The 27,548-nt window shown below is 36.8% G+C and overlaps 1 protein-coding gene across 1 annotated transcript; it reads right to left on the bottom strand.

Moving 5' to 3' along the window:
* Positions 1-328: 328 nt before the first annotated feature.
* Positions 329-27,548, bottom strand: LOC150092680 (uncharacterized). The gene is made up of 2 exons (XM_090414400.1): positions 25,639-27,548; positions 329-1,430 (listed from the first exon to the last, which is right to left on the bottom strand). The coding sequence occupies exons 1-2, from the start codon at positions 27,103-27,105 to the stop codon at positions 1,233-1,235; spliced, it is 1,665 nt and encodes a 554-aa protein (XP_090270526.1). The 5' UTR covers positions 27,106-27,548; the 3' UTR covers positions 329-1,232.

Raw genomic sequence — 27,548 nt, 5'->3', positions numbered from 1 at the left:
TTATCATACCAACAGCTGTCCAATGAAGTCTGCTTTCTGCTGGATTGATTAACTGAATTAGTAAAAGCTAAGAGAGGCTTTAAATCAGTCTCTTAATACACAGTTTTGCCATTAACATAAGAAATGTTTGGATTATTCATCAGTTAACTGTAAAAACTGAAAATCTAAATATTTTTTCAGTCTTTCAGTATAAGAGCAGAAATAAAGTGGATTTTGAAATTAATGTATCATTTAAACAAAATATAAGAATCAGGTCCCTTTTACAGTAATCCTTTCTATCTGATCAGATTGTTTAAAGTGGAATATATGAAATAAGAGATGAATCATTGGCTAGTAAATAATTTAATACTTCTCAAAAATAATAAATGTATGTACATGTAAATAAAACGTTAAGTTAACTAATAGCATGAAAACCATAATGTATTATATTCACTGTGTTACAAATGTATATGTAGGAAAAGTAGCTTCACTCGGTCGCAGCTGCTTTTTCTACGCATATGGTTAATTTATAAACTGCACCATGGAATTTTAGTTTGTTTTCTTTAAGTGTTTCAATAACCACTGTATGACTATTTCCCTTCCATAATGGATTCATCTGATACACTATCCCATCTACATCTAAGCCATTAAAACAACCAAAACCATACTTTAAATAATCATTTTCAAAAGTTTAGTATTTGAAGTATTTTGTATGTGCTAACAAATAAATAATCAAATTTATCATCAGTGATACTTTGCTTGCCTCAAAATTTAGTAATGCTTATGTATACATAATAGAATAATGTACCAATGAGATAGTAAAAGATATCATGTTAATGTCTTGCATCCATATAAGTCATTAACTTAGAGCCAAATATTAATATTCTACTCTCCCATCCCACAATACCCATAGTGATACTCACCCAAATCTGAAATAGAAATATTTTACATTTTCATGGCCTATACAATATTTACATGAACTGATTTCGAAATGTTATTTACAAACTGTTTTATATATACTTAGAGAAAGTGCACACGGTTTAAATAGTTCCAAAATTAAGAAATAAATAGCAATTAAAAAAAAAATTTTAATTGGAATGATAAATGTTACCTTTTTCCCCCTTATTCAATGGAAGCCTATAAAAAGTTCTCCAAAGTCAATTAAAAAAAGTTGTCCATTTCTTTATACAGTTATCAGTTTTTCATTAAAATCTCATTTTTTAAGCAAAAAAAATATGAAGGCACTTTCAGAGTTAAGTCTTATTATACAGTTTTTCATAGATAGCAACCCTGTGATGCAAATCTAAACACGGAGAAATAATGGTTTCCACTTCCTGAATTCTTTTCTGAAAGCGAGCTCTGTCACGTGCAAATTCTTCCCAAGGGCCTTTTCTTTCCCAATCACCAACTGAATAGACTGTGGTGAGGTGGTTTTCAGGAGCAAAATGAACCTAGCATTAAAATATACATAATACATTCAGAAACTATTTTCATTTTCACATTTTGATATAATGTAACCAAATTGACCATAAAAGGATATCATAACCTTAGACTGCTTAAGTTTTATCATGCAACTGTGTGTAAGTAATGGGTTGTTTTAGCAAGTCTAGTCAGCATATGTTTTTTTTTTTTTTTTAGCAAGAGAGACCCATAATATTTTTATTAAAAAATGCTCTAATGTAATCTGAGATCTTCAAACTTTTTCAAACATGTACATGCTACAAAAGTTCATCACCCACCCCCACGTTTTTTGTCTTTCAATCTGGCCTTTCTGATCATGCCCTGAATATTCTACATAGAATTGACTGGAAAGGTATCTATCCATTATATCACATCAAAACATGGTATGGGAACAAATTTAAAGAGGCCTGTGAAATTATAATCAACTGGCCTAATCTTAATAATGGTAGTCTAAAAATCGTCCAAGAATATGGATGGCATATATTCTATCCACATAACCTTCTGTTCCAAGGTTTCATTATAATTTATAATTAGAACTGTACTACTCAAGAATGTTAGCCTTAACTGATTGTTCAATTATTGCTTAGTTAACTGATTATTCAATTATTGCTTAGGCCACTAATACTGCTGTATTAATAGTGAAATGAATTTGTTCTATAACCATGTTATAAATAGGATATAGCTCTGATGTAGGTTTTTTTTTAACCACTAGAGGTCATATCTGTAGAATAACAGTTAATCAAATCATAATAAGTTTAGTTTAATCCTTTATCCAAGTGTGAGCAAACAAAGTTTGTGCCTGAAAGTATCTTCAGGACTGGGGTAAGGTGGTACAACACCAGGGCACTCCTTGCGGATATGTGTAATTCTATGCATGAAGGCAAGGGCCACTACCCATACCGGTTTCGACCTTTATTGAGGTCTCGTCAGTGGGAGCCAGGCCCAGTAGTGGAGATACAAAGGCAGACGAAATGAGAGGTCATCCTAACCTATAGGAGTTGCCAAAGGGTGTGCAACTTATCATTAAGTTACTCCGTATTCAGAGAAAGATGTTGAGAGTTTATTTTTCACTTGGTTAGACTATAATAAGTTTAGTTTAATCCTTTATCCAAGTGTGAGCAAACAAAGTTTGTGCCTGAAAGTATCTTCAGGACTGGGGTAAGGTAGTGCAACAACGGGCAACTCGTTGCAAAGGTGGAGAAAGTTCTCATCACTCCTCTCTTCTTTGCCTTAATGCATAGCATTACACATATCCGAAAAGAGATGTGCTTTGCATTATGGGAGATACTGAGATAGGAGTATCTCAGTATCTGTGATGGAGAAAGCTCTCATCACTCCTCTCTTCTATGCCTTAATGCATAGCATTACACATATCCGAAAGGAGATGTGCTTTGCATTATGGGAGATACTGAGATAGGAGTGATGAGATCTTTCTCCACCTTTGCAACGAGTTGCCCGGTGTTGCACTAGCTTACCCCAGTCCTGAAGATACTTTCAGGCACAAACTTTGTTTGCTCACACTTGGATAAAGGATTAAACTAAACTTATTATAGTCTAACCAAGTGAAAAATAAACTCTCAACATCTTTCTCTGAATCCGTAGTAATTTAATAATAAGGTTGCACACCCTTTGGCAACTCCTATAGGTTAGGATGACCTCTCATTGCATCTGCCTTTGTATCTCCACTACTGGGCCTGGCTCCCACTGACGAGACCTCAATAAAGGTCGAAACCGGTATGGGTAGTGGCCCTTGCCTTAATGCATAGCATTACACATATCCGCAAGGAGATGTGCTTTGCATTATGGGAGATACCGAGATAGGAGTGATGAGAGCTTTCTCCACCTTTGCAACGAGTTGCCTGGTGTTGCACTACCTTACTCCAGTCCTGAAGATACTTTCAGGCTTATCTTTGTTTGCTCACACTTGGATAAAGGATTAAACTAAACTTATTATAGTCTAACCAAGTGAAAAATAAACTCTTAATCAAATCATACTGTTTGAAATACAATGTAGCATGTCTCCATCTATATTGTATATGTGTATACTCCAGATGATGATGCTAATATGAAGGTCAAAATCTCAGAAAATTAAAGTAATTATTCTTAACATAGTAGAAGTCTCCAGAATTTATTATTATTATTATTAAGAGAGACCTCCAGTGAGTCAGAAACTGTTAGATCTTGAATGGAGAAACTTTATAAGAAATTATTCATGCAAGATTTAACAAGTCTAATAGGTCAACATAGAGAAAACTTGTACTTGAGCAGAAAAAGAAATAAGTATTAACTGTATGTAGGGCTGTAAATACTTTGATGTAGAGTTATAAAAGCAATCATCTATTCAAAATCAATTCAAGAATTTTAGTGTTGAATATAGTTATAAAAGGGTATTCTATGTAAAGTGAATAACTGAATAAGATGTAAACAAAAGTCCAAAGTTCGTGTGCGAGCCGTTCGGTTGAATGTATGGCTTAAGGCAAGAGCTTTCGCGGAAAGCGGTGCTAGTTCGCTTTCCTGGAAAAGAACGCTGCATGAGGAGAACCAGTGTAACGGATTATCTCGCGGGCACGGAGGACAAGTGATGGGTAGAAAAAAACATAGCAAAAGGAGTTTTATTCTCTACGCCAAGGGTAGAGAATAAAAGGGGTTTGCACCCTTTTCTCGAGGCTTTTTTCTTCTTTGGACCTGCTTGTTCCTGACCGTACGGAGACGTTAGATGTCGGCACCTACAGTCCTAGCCCGTTGGCTGTACATCTCCCCGGAGTGAAATAGCGGAAAGCAACTATCGAACCGGTAGCACTGACAAGAGTGACCAGCAACAGATCCAGAGAGACATGGACACACCGCACGTCGCACAGTAAAGCCTAACAGGACGACCACCATGACCTACCACGTGGACAAAATGCAAAAGAAGGATCGAGTTGTACTAGACAAAGCCTTGAACAGAATAGACAGATCTGGTAATCCTGCCAAGAGATGGTAATGTACAGAATTTTGTTATAATCTCCCCAATTAGAGTAAAGAAAAAGGAAAGTGTTGTGTAACTGTTGAGCATGGACAATTCATAAAGAACTCTTAGATGATTATCATGTTTGATAGTGGCCTGCTTCCACTGGATAATTTATCTGAAAAGATTATAGGTGAATGACAATGTTTAATGTGAGAGATTATCGTAACTTAGAGAAATTTAGAATAGATAGATTTTAAGACTAGCATGTTGTGTGTATTATCATAGATCGAGTTAATGATCATATCCAATTGAGTTTTAGTTGATTTATCTAATTTAATGTGTAGTGATAATGAATTGATTGAGCGTATAATATGTCTGATTGTCTAAATTTTAAGATCTCAATAAATATGCTTTGTATTCTATACTTGACATTGGCCTGATATATATATGAATTCAATTTACCACTCAAACTAGAACCAAAGCAGAAATGAAAGGTAAAATATGATATTCTAGAAGCCATGATTGCAAACTAAGTTAAACATAGGAAGTAGAGTATATTGTTAATAAGATTTAGTTAGATTCTTCACCTCTGTATAATAGTCTGGGAAGGTTTCCTTGGATAAGAATCCTTTCTATCCTAAGATATTGGCTGGCACAGCATATCAAATAAATTTGCCAGTATCTGATCAGGAGACAATCTCAGATAGTAATCATTAAGGGTTGCCTCCTAACTAAGAAAGAACCTTTATCAGTTAAGAGATACACGTAAATAATCTAGGAATCGGCCAGAAATTTAGACTGCCTTTCTACATAGTGCACAATAGGCAAGGATTGATTTAGATCTTGAGGTTAGTTAAGATAGAAAAGGATATTAAAATCTTAAGTGTAGCAAGGCAAAGATAAAGGTAAAAATAAAGTAATATAAAGAAAGAAGTGACATAACAGAACTCATTGAAGGAAGCCATACTTGTTCTTGAATTCATTCACGATACTTGCACACAACATCCAATGGCAATCCATTCCAATCACGCACTACTCTATGAGAGAAAAATCCAGCATTCATTCTCAACTTACATGGATACCCTCACATCCTTTCCCCACCCTCCGTAAAATGAAAAATTCCATTTACTGAAACCTTGTGTGACCCTTTCAGAAGCTTGTAAGTCTCGATCATATCATTCCTCTTTCTCCTGTCTACTAGTGTCTGCAGTCTACAAATTCTCAAACTGTTTTCATAATCAATATTCCACAGTCCTGATATCATTTTTAACACCCTCCTTTGCATACTCTCTCTCTCTCTACTGTGTCAGAATCACAACGGAAACTAGGAGACCAGATCTGCACACAATAGTCCAAGTGAGGTCTTATCAAGGCCTTGTAAAGAGACAAAATTACATCCTTATTGTTATATGTAGAAGTTTTTTTCAGCATTGCAATTATCTTTTGAGTTGTATTTGCAATCTTTGCTACATGGCCCATGAACTTCAACTTCCTATCTACTAACACTCCAAGATCCCCAGCCTGATCAGTTTCTTCTAGCATAATCCCACCAATACAATACAACATTGGATATCTAATCATACCAAAGTGCATTTACTGACAATGAACTGGCATTCATTTTCACATGCCCACAATTTCAGCTGATCAAATCATTCTGCAAGTGCTGCATATCAGTCACATTCCTGACTACCCTACCTATCTTTACATCATCAGCACATAGCTGTATGTCACTTGTTAAATCCTTCCCAATAGCATTAATGCATAGATTGAATAACAGTGGACCAAGCACTGATTCTTATGGTACACTACTGGTTAACTTAAATCTTGCAGGCTCATATCTCCCATATACCACTTTTTGATATCTGTCAGTCAGTCATCCTCTTATCCATGCTAATATTTTATAATCTAAATCCATATTCTTCAATTTATGCTGTATTCTGTCAAAAGCCTTAGCAAAATCCAAAAGTATCATGGTGGATCTATTCCCTTGTCTAGCTCAATGGGAACATTATTACAGAACATGAGCAAATTGCTAAAACATAACCTTCCCTTAGTAAATCATGCTGTTCATTGCAAAGTAGAAATTATCTGTCAACCCGTTTCTGAATTCAAGTCCTAACCAACTTTTCCAAAATCTTCATCACCACCTGAGATAATGATTGGTCGATAGTTGGATACATTTGTCTTTGCACCACCACTGTGCAATGGGATTACCATACATTCTTTCCACTCCTGCAGAATCTTTCTTGTTCTAAGAATCAAAATATAGAGCCTGATTAAAGGAATAGCCAGTTGAGCTGAACACTCTTAGCACTTGTGCTGATATCAGTCCCTATTACCGAATTCTTATCCAGTTTACACAGCAGCTCTAATACCTCTTCCTCATACACCTGAGTTTTTTTATCCATTGAAGATGATGCAGTTAGCTCAATGTTGCATACACCAGGCTGACAGCTTTTAGCAAAATGGGCAGTCAGTTGAGCAATCTCTTCTGCATCTGTCATCCTCATACCATCTGCATTTTGAAGATTTATTCTTTCATATTCATTCTTTCTTTTACTTGCAGCACATCGATAGAATTCTTTGGAATTATCTTTAGCTTGCAGAGCCAGTTTCTTTGCATACCTAAACTTAAGTATCCACAAGAGTAACTCATAGTTTCCAAACTATGTGCTGCAAACTCACTTTTGTGTATTATTTTTTTAAATGCCTACAAGTTTTTGGCTTATGGGCACTGTGAAAAAATTATTTCACACTAATGGCATTGGGAACTGAGAAAGTTTGGGAACAATATACTCAGGAAATAAATATAATTTAGTGAGCTATATTAGCATGTGTTCTCATTCTAGTTGTAGAAAAAAAATTATAAATTCTGGGGTTTCCCAAAATATTCACTAATTCCTGGAATTTTCAAATCCAATAAAACAGCAGGATTCCAGTTTCCCAGGAATGAAATACTAATGCTAAAGCATGGTGCAAAGAATAACCAAGTAATTATATATCAGTGGCATCGCATACCTATTATGGTTGGGTGTGCTGTCGTGGCTTATGCAATTCATGCTACAAAATTCATGTCAGTATGACTGTATAATTGCATTTTTATTGATGTATGAAAGTTTTAAGAGTGTATAGCACTGATGTGCTATACACTCTTAACTGATCTAATGCAATTAATTGTAACCAAATCCGCACAGAGTGGGGAACAATGTGTTTGTTTTAAGATACTGCATATTAGAAAACAATAATGAAGGAGAATGCTATATTTGAAATTACTCAAAAAGGTGTAAAATTTGGAAGAGGAGGACGAGGCTTACCTCCTATGACTACAATACTGTTTCTCACTATAAATATGGGCAAAAAAGTTATAAATTTATTCAAAATTATAAATTAAAAACTTTTCTATATTATATATAAAATCTTGCCTACCAGGTCAGTTCACACAACACACGCACAAAACAGATGAAACTCAGAAAACAAAAAAAGGCAACTCATAAAAATGACAACATTCGACTGGATTGGTTGACATAATAACCAATCACAGCCTTTAGGTGCTATGTCTTAGAGCTCGTTCTGCTTCATCTTTTGAGCAATTTAAAACTACTAAAATGCTAAGAATTTGACCTGCTGTGCATCTTTTTCAAAGGGCTCAAAGGTGTATATATTGTGAACGCACACCCAAACTATTAACGTGAATGTGATGCAACGTTTAAGAATTGAAAAGTGTCCTCTTCATGAAGCATTAGTATAGTTAGTAATGTTTACTTTTAGGAACCATGCGAAGTTTGGAAACAATTAGGGGAGTATTTAACAGGAATGAATGCAAAAATATAATATCAGTGATATTGCTATTCGGTGGATGAGCACCACACACCTAGCATACCTGGAATATTTGCCCCTGATATATATATATATATATATATATATATATATATATAATAAAATGGCAGGTAACATCTAGTAGTGAGGTGGACAAATATTAGAATAAAGAATTGGACAATCAGACTTTTGTGTTAGACCCACAGAAAGTTCTACTAAGGAAGAAGTGCAAGAATTTTTTTCCAGGCATTAAAGAAAGCAGCTTATATAAAGAAAAAGGAAGAGTTGGTTCTTGTTGGAGATTGAAGCAGCAAGGTAGGAAATGATTACCAGACATCTGCATGCTTAGGCTGAAGTGATGAAGTATGAAGTGATGGAAAAACTTATTAGAGGATGGTGTGAAAGAGCACTGAGAAAAAATTAAATATTTAATTATTTCATCTCATTCACTGAGGACATCATCAGGAACTCATATTGTATATGAGACCTGTAACACACACACACACACACACAAAATACAAAACTAAGCGAAATACATGGCTGAAAGACTAGTCCTAACCAGGTGGGATGCCCTCTGTGGGCAGCCTGTCAACTGAAATCTTGAAATATTAGTGTCCTATATTTTGTGAAGCTTTATGCAACTTTGTGTATTCAAATTAAGCTGATCTCTGAGAGCCATTACAGATTCTAAAAACAGTTTTTCTCTTCTAAATTTACTGTGATGGAGCATGGTCATGACTATGGCCCAAATGACCACAGTCATGACTGCAGATGTATTTTATGTTATTATTATTATTCAGGCCTCCATGGAGTCAAAAGACTCGTCGTGGGAGGTCCTTCCTAAGAAACATAACATCTATCAAGACTCATAGAGGGGAGGTCCCCCCTAAGAAACACAAAGTCTATCATACCACTCCTTAAACTCATTGACCGTTCTCGCTCTCACCACTCCATCAGGCAATGCATTCCATGGTTCAACCACCCTCCATGCAAAGAAACCACTCCTCGCCCTCTTGCTCACAGTTTCCTTTCGTAATTTCCAGGGATGGCCTCTTGTCATCACTCCTTCCCGCTGTTCAACCAAGCGAAAGAACTCCCCAGTGTCAACCCTGTAACCACCTCTCAACAGTTTAAAAGTCTCAATCATATCACCTCTCCTTCTTCTATCCACCAAACTCTGCAGTCCACATTCCCTCAGCTGATCCTCATTGTACAGTCCTGAAACCATCCTTGTTATCTGCCTTTGTACCCTTTCCACAGTTAATTTATCCCCTTCAAATCTGAGAACAATAGTCTAAGTGCGGTCTGATCAGAGACTTATACAACGGAATGATACCCCTTTTATCTCTGCAGGTCAGTGTCCTTATTATTGCAGCAATTCTGTGTTACTTTCACCACCTTTACAATATGTCCCCTAAATTTCAGGTTTCTATCAATCATCAACCCCCAGATCTCCTGTCTCCCCTACTTCCTCCAGTATAACTCCTCCCATAGAGTATGCAGCGTCCCATCGATGTTTCCCAAACCTCAAGACCTTACATTTTACCACAATAAACCGACACCCCAATTCATTTGCCCATCTATCTAGCTTATTCAAATCCTCTTGCATGGCTACCACATCTGCACTATTACCAATAATCCTTCTCAGCTTCACATCATCTGCAAACAACTGAATCACCCCTTGCAATCTACTGACAATGTCATTGATATAAATGTTAAACAATATAGGTCCCAGTACTGAGCCCTGTAGGACTCCACTTGTAACCCTCTGTCTCCTTGAAACTCCCCACCATACACAACTCTCTGATACCTATCGGACAGCCAATCCTGAATCCAATTGACCAATCTGACATCCAGACCCATGTGGTGCAATTTAAATATCAGCTCATCATGTGGCACCCTGTCAAATGCCTTCGCTAAGTCTAAGAAAATGGCAGTATATGCCTTTCCCTTATCTAATGTTCTTGTAACTTTATTATAAAAGGCTAGCATATTACTAAAACAAGAGTACCCCCTTCACAAATCCACATTGACTCTCAGAGATAACATTATCCTCATCTGCCCAATGCTGTACATGGTCCCTCACTACTTTCTCCAAGATCTTAACAACTGATGACACACAAACTGGCCTATAATTAGACACTTCCAGTCTGCTACCACCCTTATGCAATGCCACTATCTTACCTTCCTTCCATTCCATGGGCATCTTTCCCGCAGCTAGACTTTCATTGAAAAGCCAGGTCAAAGGCACTGTCAGTTCCCTAGCACATTCTCTCAAAACCCATTGTGAAATACCATCCAGTCCCACAGCTTTACTGACATCCAGAGTACTCGGTATTTGAAACATATTCTCCTCCTGTACCTCTAAACCTCGAACCTGCCCTATCCCTCTAGTATTAAAACTGACTCCTCCAGGATGAAATACTTCAATAAAGTGTTGTTCCGTGCAGATGGTAGCTGACCTTCTAAAAATCGAAATACTTGAAGAATTAAATATTATTTTAATCCTTTCTCAGTGCTGTTTCACTCTATTCAGCCTCTAATGTGATTGCCAGACATAAAAATGTTCTGTGAAAATTTGGAGAAGAGAGCAAAGCTAATAATAATGGTAAGTAACTGCTAGATTTCTGTTCAGGATATGAAGTAGTCAATAAACAAAAATTAACATGTAGAGAAGACAAAATAAGAAGCATCACTGACTCTTGTTGCTGATACCAATATCTTCACAGTGGTACAGAATACAATACACAGAGGATTTGAAATCACCATTTAGTTTTTAGCAGGATAAAACTAAATACAATACTGAAATGAAAAGTTGTAAGAAAGATTTAAAAAGAACCAAAGATGAGCAGATTTCAGGGGTGAACTTTAGACTCAAATACACGAATACTGTATTATTCAAAAAAAAAAAAAAAAAAAAAAAAAAAAAAGAAAGATTTTGAAAACAAAAACAAAACCTTGGAGATTCGGTGGCAATCCCTGAAGAAAACATTGATTCAGCCAGGTGTGTGGTGAGGATGCCTGCAATGATAGAAAAGTCAGAATTCCATGGTGGATTCAACAAGTTAAAGAGTCAGTCAACAAAAAGAAGAAAGCATACTGAAAGGTCCTGACAAGTAAATAAGCTTGTGATCTTAGAGAATACAGAGAAAATTGTAAGATGATGAAGAACTTTGTAAAACTAGTTAAACAGTAACTGGATGACTTTAGTAAGAACATTTCATCTTATCTTCATTATACCATCTTACCTTGCAGTGTCGAGGGTTTATTAATCATCGGACCTCAAACCATTCACAGGATAAGGTGGTCAACCCTAAGCCCTGGTGTATCCTATGTCCTGTAGTGTTGAGTTCTCAAGGCCGGTTTGCCTGCTTTAAGGGATAAAAAAACCCCAGGATAAACTGGGGAAAAACCCTACTGTCCACACCCAAGACCAGCTAGCTTGGCTATAGTTGAGGAAGATCCTTCAGCTCCTCATGTCACTGACAGGAATTGAACCTAGGACACTCCTTCCCCAGGCATATGGTTGTGAAGCACACAGCCACTAGGCTAACCGCACGAACTAATAAGAATATAGAATATAAATATTCCAGAGACGTGAAAAAGCTTAGAAATGGAGGAAATAGTACTTTAGGAATTGGAGATGACAAAAGGTGACATTAAAGCTGAATAGAAAGTTATTCTAATTGTTTAAATAGCCTTCTAACTGGTAATTAGTTTACGGAATTAACAACGCATATAAAGTATATTAATTAAAGGTAACTTTAATAAATAACTTCTATATTTCGGCAACGTCACGTTGCCATCTTCAGGAACATAAAGATATGGTATGTGCACGCAGGCACTAACAAAAGCAAATGAGGAAGAAAGCAAGAAACTAATATTGTTCCTAAAGTCCTAATGTGCCCTCTGGCCGGCTAATTTGGTTGTCTTGGCAGTTGGGCTGAAGTTCTCATAATGTAAGTCTCCCAAATTTGGGGTAGTTTCATGCACCCAAATTTGTTGAGGTTAGGAACATTTTTTTAGAGCTGCTGAAGATTCCTTGAATAATCTTTCGTATTTAAACTTGCTGCGGTGTATTATTTTTGTTTTCTTCCAACGAATTCTGTGGTGGGTATCTAAGGCATGGTCTGCCAGCCCAGAGCAGCTGTACTGGTGAAACTGGATGTAGTCTTTGTGTTCTGAAATCCTGATATTTTGTTGTTCTGCCTGTTTGGCCAAAGTAGGACAATTTGCAGCTGCAAGGAACCTGGTATACACCAGGTAGGTCTTTGGTAGAGCGGATAAGGGATGCCAACTTTTTATATGGTCTGTAACAGGAAGTAAGGTCATTGAGGATATTGGTTATTTTCTCAGAGGTGCCCTGGATGTAGGGGATGGTGATAGATTTGGTGTAATCTTTATTGGGGAGGGGGGGAGGGGGGTTGTGGTTTACTGCTTTGAGTATTTTTTGGATTTTTTTGGGGTTATAGCCATTGGCTAAGAAAGTGTTGAGGATGTGGTTTAGTTCAGTAGTTCACCAGTACAGCCGCTCTGGGCTGGAAGACCATGCCTTAGATACCCACCACAGAATTCGTTGGAAGAAAACAAAAATAATACACCGCAGCAAGTTTAAATACGAAAGATTATTCAAGGAATCTTCAGCAGCTCTAAAAAACGTTCCTAACCTCAACAAATTTGGGTGCATGAAACTACCCCAAATTTGGGAGACTTACATTATGAGAACTTCAGCCCAACTGCCAAGACAACCAAATTAGCCGGCCAGAGGGCACATTAGGACTTTAGGAACAATATTAGTTTCTTGCTTTCTTCCTCATTTGCTTTTGTTAGTGCCTGCGTGCACATACCATATCTTTATGTTCCTGAAGATGGCAGCGTGACATTGCTGAAATATAGAAGTTATTCGTTAAAGTTACCTTTAATTAATATACTTTATATGTGTTGTTAATTCCGTAAACTAATTACCAGTTATGTATGACTAACGTATAAGCCTTGCTACTAGAATTATGATTATCCACGAAGATTCCATTGCACGAAAGGCCCGTCAACACAGCAAAATGAGGTTGAAGATATCCAGACAACTAAATCATCTGACGTTCCTAAAACGCTGCCGGGATAACAAGGTAATCCCTAATTGTGTTAAATTGAAGCACAGTTTTACTTCACAGAAAGCTCTGCGCATTTGTAATCGCACTAGCTTCGCCCTGTTAAGAGAATAAATTACCGCGACACGTGTTCTCCTTGCCGACGAAAACAAAACCTTACAGGCGCTAGAGGAAGAGCTTTCGAATACACTCAGCCATGATCTTTGGACGATACTTCATGACGTCTCATGTGCATCGGCAAGAAAAGAATTCGAAAAAATACGAAGTCGGCACTTGAAAAAATACGAAAACCTGATAAAGAATTCTACTTCCTTACCACAGCCACCACTCAACACAGTAGTCAACCTCTCGTCTGTAGTTTTAAAGCCTGAGGCACTCACTTGCACGTGGTCACAATTTCGCCCTAGCTCCTAAAAGAATACCTGCCGAAGATATCATGATCCAAATAGAATGTGGGATTCGCAACCTGCCTAACCATATCACCAACAACGTCAGACTGGGTGTAGTTGGTGTTTTCACTAAAGCCAAACCTCCAAAAACCAACCTATCCAAATATGCAGCCCTACAAGAAATGAAGAATAACAAAAAATTGTAATCACCAAAGTGGATAAGGGAAACGCCACTGTGGTGCTAAATCAAAAGGACTACAAAGGTAAGCTTAATGCTTCAGTACTAGACTGTACTACTTACCTCCCTATTGAATGTAATCCTACCAGCTCTCAGATTAGAACTCTCCACAGACTCCTTAAGAAAGTCACTTCTTGGCCTGTGGAAGTCACGAACAAACTAAAACCTTATAACTCTAGACCCCCCCCCCCCGATTATATGGACTCCCAAAAATAAATAAAATGTGCCATTACATCCCATATTGGATGGCATTGATTCCCCCACATATAAATTAGCCAAACATTTAGCCAGAATGCTCACACACTATACTGGCAACAAACCATCACACATAAAAAACTCAGCCCACTTTAAAGCCAGTGTAGAAAACCTCTCACTCCAACACACTGACATGATGGTCAGTTTTGACGCCTCCTCCCTATTCACTAATGTCCCACTCAAAAAAACCCTAGAGCTCATCCAAGCCAAGTTTCCTCCCAATATCTCAGCCCTATTTCAGTTCACAATGAACTCAGGCTATTTCGTTTGCCAAGGAAAGTTCTACAAACATATAGAGGGGACAGCCATGGGTTCACCACTTTCCCCACCCTTGGCCAATTTCTTTATGGAGACCGTTGAAGAGAAAGCCTTAAACTCCGCCCCACAAAAACCCACTATTTGGCTTCGTTACATGGATGATGTGTTCGCTATTTGGCCACATGGCTCAGACCCACTCCACTCCTTCCTAACACACTTAAACAACCAACACCCCAGAGTCCAGTTCACCTTAGAAAAAGAGGAAAACAACACCCTCCCCTTCCTAGACACTTTAATCACCCACCAGCTTGATGGATCTTTGGTTTTCTCTGTTTACAGAAAACCCACCCTGGCAGATACATTCACCAGCAATCCCCCCCCTCACAACAATATGGGGTTATAAAAACACTATATAACAGGGCAAAATTAATCTGCTCAGATGACAAGGCCCTAACTACTGAACTAAACCACATCCACAACACTTTCTTAGCGAATGGCTATAACCTCAAAAAAATCCAAAAAATACTCAAACCAGTAAACCACAACCCTCCTCCGCAATAAAGATTACACCAAATCTATCACCATCCCCTACATCCAGGGCACCTCTGAGAAAATAACCAATATCCTCAGAAAATATGACCTTACTTCCTGTTACAGACCACATAAAAAGTTGGCATCCCTTATCCGCTCTACCAAAGACCAACCACTTCTCCTAGACCTACCTGGTGTATACCAGGTTCCTTGCAGCTGCAAATTGTCCTACTTTGGCCAAACAGGCAGAACAACAAATATCAGGATTTCAGAACACAAAGACTACATCCGGTTTCACCAGTACAGCCGCTCTGGGCTGGCAGACATTGAAAGAATGCTGGCATCAGCATTCTTTCAATTTCTTTGAAAGAATGCTAATGAAAGAAGCAGTGATAGCATAATGGTAGAAAACACTCAACAGGAATGCAATCAACAATATATATCAATGCTTGAGGTAAAAAAAAAGCATCAAAAACATGTGGAAAGACAGCTAGAATAGATATTTGTGTAGAAATGCTCAAATGTAGAGGTATTAGTCAGAGCATTGCTCCAGATGATTGAAATAGAGTTCATAGTACTGATCTGTAAAAAAAAAGGGAAATAAAACTGAATTTGATAATTACAGAAGAATTCCCTATATTACATATTCTATATTTGATTAGTCAGCAGTTAGAACTGAACGAGATACAGGAAGGTGGTTTAAGACGTGCAAACAAGGGTGACAATTGAGTAAAACTTATGGAAGGATGCTTGAGAGAGAGAGACCAAGAAAAAAAAAAAAAAATGTGGAAGAAATTGGAGAAGAACAAGTTGGGTTCTTCACCAAAGTTGGGACAAAAAGTTGAGAAATCATGGGAATATAACAGCAAGGATCTATATTTAAGTTTTATAGATCTCAAAAAGTATATGACAAGGTACCAAGAGAAAAGTGTTCAAAATGTGTTATTATATCAAGCAATACATACTCTATAATGGATCAGTCAGCAGTTAGAACTGAAACAGGTACAGGAAGGTGGTTTAAGTCATGTCCAAGACAAGAGTGACAATATCTTCACTGTTATTCATCATCTATATGGATCACATTATGAAGGAAAGTGGCATTAAAGTTTAATATCAAAAGTAGAGATATTAATCTTGGCTCTTGACTATATACAGATGATATGTTATGCTATTAAATAGAGTCACGTACAAGTCTGCATGATTCCTTAACTAAATTGAATAATTGCTATAATAAATTTGGTATTAAAAAGACAATGAAAAAAAATAGGGAGAAAGACTGTAAACAGAGAACCTATAGAACAAGTAAACCTTTTCAGCTGTTTAGCACAAATTTTTAGTGAAGATGGCAAATTAAATATGGAAAACAGAATTAGCAAAGCAGGTATGATAGGAAGTCAGCTGAATAAACTTATATGGAATAAGAGAGAAATTAATCAAAACATGAATCTAACTATAAACAAAACGGAGTTCGAACTAATTTTAGCTTATGGATCTGGAAACTGGGATATAAGTAAAACAGACTGGAGACCATGGATATGGCAGTTCTGAGAAAAATTAGAGTAAATAGATGGAATTAATGGCAGAACCATATTTAAAATGAGGATATTAAGAAGGATACTGCTAACTTGATACTGTTAGTATTCAGAAATATGTATGCAGAGCTAATCTACATACATATTTCTTAGAACAGAATGGGAAAGGAAAGTGTTTTTTTGCCAGGATGACAGGAAAAAAAAAAAAACATATAGGAAGACCAAGATATAGATGAATTGGTATAGTAAGAAGTGTCTTAGAAGATCAAAAGTACTGACAACATTAATCTGTAGGAAAACAGGATAGGAAGCAAACCCAAAAAACTCAAGCAGTTATACACACTTGTTCAGAGCAGGCATATATGAACATCCGTCTTATGTTGGATTTCTTATGACCTTTGTGGTACACAAGCAATGGATTCTACCAACAGAGCTACTGAGGCAGGAATAATGAGATCAATATCCCTAAATTGGAACTAACTGAAAATTTTAATAGTGCATAGGAGAATGTTTAAGTATAACCTGTTATTTTAATGTCACAGTAATGACCTTACCTCACCATAAAACAAAACAAGATATAGATTTCTCTGTAGAATAAATAATTCTGTGATAGAGATGACATGATAGCCAAGACAGGAAAATCTTGGCAGGAGTAATGTTATCTTGGAGCTTATACTCAGAAATATAAGCTCCAAGATAACATTAATCCCAGATGTCATGAGATATAGAGCATGAGCACACACAACAATTAATGCAGCCCAGAATGTATAGTTTCATTCTTGTATATATAAATTCATTCTTGTATGTAGTAGATTAATATTTTTCCTTATTAAACTACTATTTTCCTCAAATGAAGAGACAATGTAATCCAAAATCATGATAAACAGAATGCAGAGTTTCTTTGCGGTCTATTTCTTTGAAATATTCCCCATAGAAAAATTATCTTCATATTTGTCAGAATCCCTCTCCAAAGAGATTTTCCATTTAATCTATAGATGGTCAATCAGACTGAAATGTGGTAGGTGAACATGTCAATGAAGTAACCCTCCATTCTAAAACTGCCTTTGCTTGAGCCAAAGTACAATGCATTGTTTTGAGTTATGGCAAAGCAATTGAAGGCTGTGAAACTAGTATTATGTCTCTTAATTACATGTGTTTGTTTTGCTAATTTGCAGGGTCAAAAATCAGAGATTGTGAATGGAAAATGTGCCACCTCTGTATAAAAGAAAGTATGTATCTTGCTTGAAGTAATAACCTTGGCAAACAGACTAAGAGTCTGAAAGAATGTATCAGATCAGCAAAATGAAAAGCTAGATGGAAACATGGTTCACAAGGTTGTGAACTCTGATTTAGAACCAAAATGGAATATCATCAGCCAACAGGCAAAAACCTAAAATACTAAAAATTAACTCATAAGTCCAAAGAACTGAAGATTTCCTCATGTAGGTTAATGAATACCCAGTCAGACTGAAACAATGGGCCTATGAGATTATATAAAGAGACATCTCTTTCAATTAGAGTAAGCAGAGTTAAAAGAATTGGGTGATGACATCGCTGCTCTTAGTACAAAAGTGCCAACTTCATACCAAATAATCCAAATTGCATTAAACTAATAAAGAATTAGTGTTGCTTTGACAGAGCAAGCAGGGAAAAAAAAAAGTTTGAAGATAACTAAAACCAAATGGATGACAAATTCAGATCAAACCAAACTAAAATTAACAGTAATCTTATTGAAAATGTGGAGGACTACACTTACCTTGGTCAATTACTTAGTTTCAAGGAAAAACAAGATAAATAAGTAGAAGAATTAAACAAGGAAACTAAGGATTTTGGTTGTATGAAGATTATCTGTCAGGAGATTTACCTATATACCTAAAAAAAAGAAAGATCTTTAATGTAGTAAAGAGATTAATCTGAACAAACTGAATTTTCATCAAAATTTTGGTTCGGTTGTTTCAGTTCATAATAATTTTCATTTTAGATTTTCTGTTCTGGTTTTAGTTGACTAATTTGGTTGAGACAGCTAAAATGCTGTGCATTTTAGCTGTCTCTATGATGTTTATTAATAGTGTTGTGTGTTTTTAATAGTGTAAACAAGTTGACATTCATAGTGCTTTATTCATTTTGTGTAGCTATAAAATGGATACATCTCCAAGAAAGTGTTCAAAAATATGTATTATTTTTCAGCACACATCCATGAAAGACAAATTGCCAATAAGTGTGATGTTGGTTTGGATACTGTTAATGTGATTTGAAAGTGGTTTAGGGAGATTATCAGACACCTCAAGACTTTTGCCATATCCAGTGTACTAAACTCTGCTTTCCTTGCTATACTTCATTGGGGTAAGGATAACCTTAAAGACTTCAGTGCTGCTAAAACTCAATCCTATCTCTCACTCCTTCCCCTAACATTTGATATCTAGATATCCAAAAATAATCAGATTTTGCTTCTTGGGATGACCTATATCTCCAGATTTCTGGGAACAAACACATTTCAGCCATAGTATCTGTACCTGCCAAAAAACTACTTTTCTGTTCAAGGCACTACTTCTCATTTGTACAGCTGCTAACTCAATATAAATCCCAAATCTGCCCAACCATGGAATACTGTTTACACAATTGAGCTAGTGCACTAAAATTCTCTCCAAGGCTGCTTGATGCTAATCCAGTTAACTAATGATCCCTCTTTCACAGATATTCAGTTTCTGATTTATATATCTATATAAGGCAGAAACTGAATAGATAAAGTGAAAATGGATGTGCAAAACCAGGGAAACTAGAACTACCAAGGAGGGGGGGGGGGAATGGATATGCAGACATCAGTGAGACAGATGAGTGTAAGAATATATATAATGTACCCGAGCCAGCACTAAGGACAAAAAATGGGAATGGGTCATTTAGAATAACGTATGAATATAGGGGTGGGACTAAGGGATCACTGCATTTCATGTATACTAATGCCAGGAGTATTAGGAACAAGAAGGAAGAATTTTTGGCCTTGATTGGCTCTTCCTGGCCACAGGTTATTGGCATTAGTGAAACATGGCTGACGGAAGAAGATATAGTTAGTGGGATAGAATGTGTAGGTTATAGTGTGTTTAGGAGGGACAGAGAGAATAAAATGGGGGGGGGGGTATTATTGATGATAGCTGATGAACTGCAGCCAAGGAGAATTGAAGTTGTATCGCAGGATAGTGAAAGGAGCTCATTTGAGGATATCTGGTGTGAGATTGAGACTGGCAGAACAAAATATACAGTTGTGTGCTGCTATAGACCAGGTGATGGAATAGATGGTGGAGATAGTATGCATAGGGAAATTGATGAAATGAGTGGAAGGAGGGTAATTATTATGGGGGATTTCAACTATGGTAACATTGATTGGAAGGAGGAGAGGACACATGTGAGGAAGGAAAAGGATTTTATTCAATTATTAAGGGATAACTATCTGAGACAGCATGTAATTGAAAATACTAGGGGTGTGAAAGTGCTTGACCTGGTAATAGCATCTGAGAATTTGACTGTAATGAATATGACCATGTTGCCACCTATTGGTGAGAGTGATCATAAGGTCTTGACTTGGAAGGTGGCTAAAGGTGTGGAATTTTCGGTTAAGACAGGGTATATGTGGAATTACCGTGCTGGCAAGTATGACAAGCTTAGGAAATTGCTTGGATCAGTGCCATGGCATGTACAACTGCAAGGGCTGGACGTCGATAGAGCATGGGAAGTGGTCAAGGAGCATTTACAGGAGGTAATGGCTGATTGTATACCTAGGGTCCGAATAGTAAAACAAGTAGGGGTTAAATGGATGAATAACACCATTAAGCTTGAGCTGCAAAAAAAGAAACAACTGTGGAGGGAATTTAAAGAAAGGGGTGACCTGCAGGCACACAAACGGTATAAAGTGCAGGCCAGATAGGTAACGAGTGTGGTAAAAAAGGCAAAAGCAGATTATGAAAGGAAACTAGCTTTGCAAGCAAAAGAGAATCCAAAACAGTTCTTTCAATATGCTGCAAGCAAGAAAAAAACTGTACACGGCAAAATGATTTTAAGGAATGACGATGGTAAGGAGGTCACTAAATCAGTCGATATAGTGAAGTTACTGAGCGCGCACTTTGCAAAAGCATATCATCCAGGTGGTGACATTGAAAAAGTGAAGGAGCCATTAGTTTATATGGGAATAGTGATGAATGAGGTGGAGGTGACTAGTTTATTACAGAACCTTAATGTGAACACATCTGTGGGATTGGATGGTATACCGGCACGGGTCTTGTGTGAAGCGGCTAAAGAATTATCAATGCCCTTGACCATGTTGTTTAATCTGAATCTCAGGTCTGGCTTAGTCCCGAAGGTGTGGAAAGAGGGGAAAATAGTTTCACTGCATAAAGGAGGATCCAAGACTACAGTTGCAAATTACCGACCGATCAGCATACCAGGAGTCGTTGTCAAGGTCTTAGAGAAAGTAGTCAAGGGAAAAATACAGGAATGGATTGATGAAAATGAGATACTGTACAGGGAACAGCATGGCTTTGTGAAGGGTAGATCATGCTTCAGTAACTTGCTCAAGTTTTATAACAAGGTGACGGCTGAACTGGATAAGGGAAATGGGTTTACAGTGATACTGTAAAAGGTGTTTGACAGGATACCACATGGAATACTAATCCGTAAACTACAACATATGGGAATGGATATAGGGTTGGTGAGATGGATAGGTGGTTGGTTGATGGAGAGATATCAAAGAGTAGTTAATTCAGGAGTAGAGTCCAAAAACGGCCTGTGACTAGTGGTGTGCCGCAGGGTTCTGTTCTTGGACCACTGCTGTTTAATCTGTTCATTAACGATATAGGGAAGGATGTAAGTGGAACAATTCATTTGTTCGCTGATGATGCAAAGTTGGGTAGGGCAATAGTGAATGCAGAAGATGTCAAAGTCTTGCAGGATGACTTAGATAGATTAGAGTTCTGGGCTAAGGAGAATGGATGTCAATTTAATGTGACAAAATGTAAGGTTATGCATTTTGGGGTGAAAAGATTAGCAGCAGTATAACACATTGGTGAAACTGTACTCCAGGAGATTAATGAGGTCAGGGACATGGTAGTGTTGGTGGATAAGGAGATGAAGTTTAGGGGGCACACTGCAAAAGTAGCTAAATCAGCTCATCAACTCACTTGGTTGATGAAAAATATCTTGACGAGCAGAGACAAGCAAGTTATTGTACCTCTGTACCGAGCCTTGATAAGACCTCATCTCGATTACTGTGCCCAGATTTGGTCACCTCGGTTCCTTCTTGATGGGGAGGAGGTGGAGAGGATCCAGAGGCGAGTGACTAAGATGATAACAGGTCTATGGAATGAACCATATGAGAACAGGTTGAAGATTTGTGGGTTGCAGAAACTAGTTGATAGGCGGAGGAGGGGAGATATGATTGAGACATTCAAATTGTTAAAGGGATTCTATAGGATTAATTCAGAGGATATTTTTGAGATCAGGATTGGTGGTGGGAGAACTAGGGGACACCTATGGAAGCTGGGCAAGAGTGTGGTTAGCAGGGGTGTTACAGCTGGGTTCTTTACTTTTAGAGTGGTAAATGAGTGGAATAAGCTGCCAGAGTCTGTTGTGGGTGCTATGACGGTGAACGAGTTCAAGACAAGGTATGATAGATACTGTGAGAATGTAATCGCATAGTTGTGTGGACATGATGTTTAGGGCCTCCCTCGATGAGTCTAAGGACTCCTGGAGTCGCCCGAAATAATAATAATAATATTGCTTTCATGGAAAATGTTCTGCTGAAATGGTCACCATGGTTTTGCAAACAGGTCAGATATATACATGTACATACACACACATTAATTTAAATAAATACTGCAACAATTAACCCACTGAAGTTATATATTCGTCACCATGCTTCTGTTCCTATATACCTAAAAAAGAAAGCTCTTTAATATAGTAAACAGATTAATTTGAACAAGCCGAATTTTCATCAAGATTTTGGTTTATTACAAGATCAGTTGCAAATGTGGAAAGATATGCCAGCAGATTGGCATATCTTTCCAGGCAGATCTGGAGAGATATGCCAACTGGAACATTTCGAGGATGTTGAGAATGAAAGAAAGCACAAATCAGAGCTAACAGCATATACAACAGAAAGAAAACATCAAGCAGAATGACAAAATAATATGCTCTACACAGATTACCGCTTTTACTCAAGAACATTGAAAGAATCAGCTGAAATGACAAATCATCCTCTACAGTGTAACAATTGAGTGTACCATTATCAATTCTAATGGAAGATTTTACATCAAGTCAGGACTTCTTTAATCCATCATGCTCATATCTGCCAGCAGCCAGCATAACAGCAAATACAACAGAAAGAAAATACCACATAGAACGGCAACAAAAATAAAATGCTCTACATAGATTATTGCTTTCCATTGTTTAAACGAGGTCAGATATTTTTCACTATAAGTGTTAACTGTTTTATTTACTTGCTTTCTATTTTTTTTTAGATGAAGTTAAAGTATTTCACAAAACAAGTCAAAATACTAAATAAAATATTTCCAAAAAAAGATAATACCAAGAAGCAACACTCACACAGCTGCTCTCATCCACATGCTATTCTAGCATTATAAGAATGTCAAATAGGATAATATTTGTGACTTCTACGACTCATCTCCTTGGTTGGATTACTGCTTTCAGTCTGATCCAAATATTTGCACTGAATGCACCACCAAAGTTAATTCTAATGGTACAGAAACATTAATTTCCAATTCCACTTTAAATTCTTTTCCCTTATACTTGGTTCTCTATCCTTAGTTTCCTAAGGCAGTATGCAAAGGAGGACATGTGAGGATCGAGAGTTTTATATCTAATTATTTCATCAGAGGATGTAAGCGTGAGTGAAATTTCATACTTTTTTTTTCCAGTTGGTGAGAGTGATCATGAATTGATCACCTGGGTTGTGGCTAGCCATATGCAGACTTCTGTGAGGAAAGGATACATGTGAAAGTACAAGGCTGGTGATTATGACAAGCTTAGGCTATAGCTCCAAGCTGTCTCCAATGAAGAGTTGCGTGGTAAGGAAATAAATGCTGCTTGAGAACTGACAAAGGATGTATTCCGAAGGGCATAAGACTGAATAAGATAGGTGAAATATGGATGAATGAGGGGCTTAAGCATGAAATCTGTAAGAAGGTACTTTGGAGGCAGTACAAGATGAATAGTAATAATAATCAGTTACATAAAGAGTATAAAGAACAAGCCAGGAGAGTGACTTAGTAAGGAAAACAGAAGTGCAGTACGAGTAGAAATTAGCAAATCAGGCAAAGAAAAACCCTAATTTTTATTTTTTGATATGTGGCAAGCAGAAGGAAGAATGATTATGGTACAATGATGTTAATGGATGAAAATGGTAACTGCTGCAGAAGACATTGTTGAGGTATTCAGTGATCAATTTATAAGGGTGTTTCATCCTCATCAGGGAGGAATCGTGAGGAACTTATGTGTAGAAGACATAGGAGAGGATGGCTTAACTGTGGAGGTATTTAAGGAAGTAAAAAACTCAATGGCAATAAGCGACAGGACTTGATGACATATCACCATGCGTCTTAAGGGACTGTTCCAGGGAATTGCAGTAGTATTGAAACCAATTTTTTTTTTTAATACTGTAATCGCTGTAGCCATTGGAGGTGTTGTGTATGTGGTTGAGCCTTCCTAACGGTAAACTTTCCTTCACTATATATAGAAAACCTATGCACACAGGCAGATACATTCATAATCTCTTCCACCATACTCCACTCAACAATATGGCATTATTAAAACTAACCAAGAGAGCCAACAATCTTTGTTCCAGTGGAACTTCCCTTTCAACCGAACTCAACCACATACACAATAACTTCCTCTCTAATGGCTACAGCGATTACAGTATTTAAAAAAAATAATACGGTCCTCCTCCATTCCCCAGCCATCTCTTCAGAAGGAGTTCAGAAATGCCATCACCATACCCTAAATCCGAAGCACATCAGGAAAAAATAGCCAAGTCCTTAAGAAGAGTACAACCTCCACACAGCATTTAAGTCCCACAGCAAACTTGCTACCCTTATCCATTCTACCAAAGGTCAGCTCTGTCCTCTCTCAGTGCCTGGAGTTTATAAAGTACCCTGTTCCTGCAAGTTGGCATACTTTGGACAGACAGGTAGATCAGAGCCATCTGCTTAGAACATAATTCATACATCTGCAATCATGAATATGGTCAGTCTGGCCTGGCAGACCATGTTTTGGATACAACCCACAATATCTCCTGAAAAAAAAACAAAAAAAAAACGCCATGCTCCACCAGTAAATTTAAAAAAAAAAAAGACTATTTTTAGAATCTGCAAAAGCACTCAGAAATCAACTGAATCTAAATAAATACGACCACATTAAACTTATGAAAATTTGGGAAACATTAATTATCAGAGATCCCACCTTACATTCATGAATCATCCATAGAGGTCTCACCACTTAGATAGGAATTTAGAGTCATCCACATGTTTGGATTAGTATTGTGTTGTGTTTGAGTGTGTTACATTAGTTTTTTTGTAATCCCTGAAGATGTCTCAGTGACTGAGATGAAATATTGGAAGTATTAAAATCAATTTTAATCCTTTCCAAGTGCTGTATCTATTCCATTAAGCCTCCAATGTAATGAAATTCATTATTTGGCTTTTTCGATTTAAAGAGCTCTTTATAATATAACAAAGTTAATCATGAAGAGAAGAAGAATGTCCAAAAGGTAGATGAAAGATTGACAGACAGTGAAGGGGATTTTCATCATTTCTGAGATGAAAATATTGCACTATTTTCCCTCCCACTCTTTTTCAAATGTGCAAATTTAAAAACTCTTTTCAAAGCTCACTGGACTGTGCAAAGAACACAAATAGAAAGGAAATATATCCTAATTTGCTGGTAAACCTGAGAAGGGAGTAGGAACATGACAAACATGTGATATACTAGTTTGGTATATTTCCCAAAAATTTAACAACCAACTACTGCTTTAGTTTCATATTTCTTAATAAATTTTATAGTTAAATTGAAGTATTACATATCATTCTCTTTAAATTTCATATGTCTAAAATATTTAACCTACCTTGTTTACTTTATTTACTGTCGTAGCATACTGTTTCATATGAGAATTCCATCTCCTATTTATATCACAAAGATCATTATCATTTTCTTTATCCACAACCTCTACTCCATAATCACACATTTCATATAACATACCTCTGTTGTCTGTGTCAAGATTATTTAAATAAGTCACTGCACCTTCAGTTTTAACTTTACAGCTGTTTATTGCAGGACTTACTCGAGTGACTAGCGAATGCTCCTGAAGAGGACACAAATCTTCTTCCAATAATATTGTTTCACATAACACACTGCCATCATCATCATCAGAAAAATCTGATTCATATGCAGAACTATCTGAATCATCATCATCATCATCATCCAGGCCAAGTATAAATGCTATGGTAGCACTATAACAAGTACGTTTTTCAACCATCTCAACAGTTTTTTTTTCTTTATTCTGTAAAAAATCTGATTTCGGTTCATCTCTGCAAGGCGTGTTAGAGTTGAATAAAATCTCTTTTCCATCACTAACCACTGGAACACAAGTATTTTCAGATCCCTTTCTAAAGTTTTTCTTTAGCAATGACACATGATCAGAGGGACTAGTATTTTCACTGGAATGCTGTCTCTGTAAATTATTGTCTTGCATTTCAATTGCCAAACTAGAATCTAATAAGTTTTCTGGCATTGGGATACATCTTTCTGAAGTATTACTGACAGGATATGAATTTGGTATCTTTCCTTGACTAATAAGAGATTTTACTGGAGTAGTAAGTACTGGTTGTGCACCTTCCTGTTTGCTTGAGTTTTTTTCACTCACACACATATTTCTTTTAAGAATACTTGCATATGATGGTTTCTCATGTATGCTTTTATCTTTCATCTCATCCTTTTTGGTGCCTTCATGTGAAATGTTTTGTCTTGTATCACTATCACTCAAAGGGATTGGTATTGTTGCTTTGTTTAAGTTTTCTGGATTCCATTTACAAATGAAATTAATGTCTGGTGTCCCATCAGTTTCTTCTGGTGGCTTCATTTCTTTAACCGGCCTATCACCGCAAGCTTGCAAAATACTTCCAAATATACTGGATAAAGTACTTTTCCTGAAATGGCTTACTGTACACCCTTTATCGCCCTGTTCACTATAAGTTTCTGACGGATACATACTGCTATGATTTAATAATCCTGTATTTTTCTTTACATTTAACAAATTGCCGTTTGTCAGTATATCAAGAAGCCTATGATTTCCGTTTCTATCAGAAAGATTTATATTCACTACGTTTTGTTTTTGTTTGAATGACCAATTATATCGCGAATTAGCAATTTTTGCCAGCGTATTCATATTCTCCATCATCATCATTAAGTAACTGGCAAGACTATTTTCCTCTCTATCTGCATATGAGCTAACACAATTGCTATAGCATCTAGCAGTATAGTAGTTCTTCACCTGACAAGGTGGATATGAAAGGAAATCTAACTTTGACATCATACTGTTTTTATTAAATGAATATTTTTTATTTTTCGCTTTCCTTCTCTCTTTAATATTACAATAAACTCATCTTACTAAAAATCGATATAACTCAGGAATTATGGCTAATTTTATCACTATTTTCAGGCTGAAGATAACATTTGTAATTTTCAAAACATATCACATTACCTGAACACATATGGATTTTGGGGCAAAAATCGAAATTCTTATCAAGTGCCTTCGGTACCTTATGTTGACCTATATTTGGTGGGCAAGTATTGCATGATACCATTTGGGAAAAAATATATTTATATGATTCAGCGAGATTTTCAGATAAATTTCCTCTAATAACCTTAAAGAAAAAAGATCTTGTACTACTAAATATATTCATATCCAAACAATATTCACAAATCACTGTAAAAAACAGAGCCAAAATGCCGAAATATAACATGATCGAATTATCG

The sequence above is a fragment of the Typopeltis vanoorti genome, chromosome 25, assembly GCF_054136105.1.
Source record: "Typopeltis vanoorti isolate ZY-2024b chromosome 25, IOZ_Tvanoo_1.0, whole genome shotgun sequence".
Taxonomy (NCBI): Eukaryota; Metazoa; Arthropoda; class Arachnida; order Uropygi; family Thelyphonidae; genus Typopeltis; species Typopeltis vanoorti.
This window is presented reverse-complemented; position numbering and strand designations above follow the sequence as displayed.

Bases quoted from the DNA above. Each gene is read 5' to 3' on its own strand.
- LOC150092680 (XM_090414400.1), bottom strand. From the start codon at position 27,105: ATGATGTCAAAGTTAGATTTCCTTTCATATCCACCTTGTCAGGTGAAG. The intron at 1,431-25,638 runs GTAGGTTAAATA...TTTTAATGCTAG, and splicing joins CAGTAAATAAAGTAAACAAG to GTTCATTTTGCTCCTGAAAA.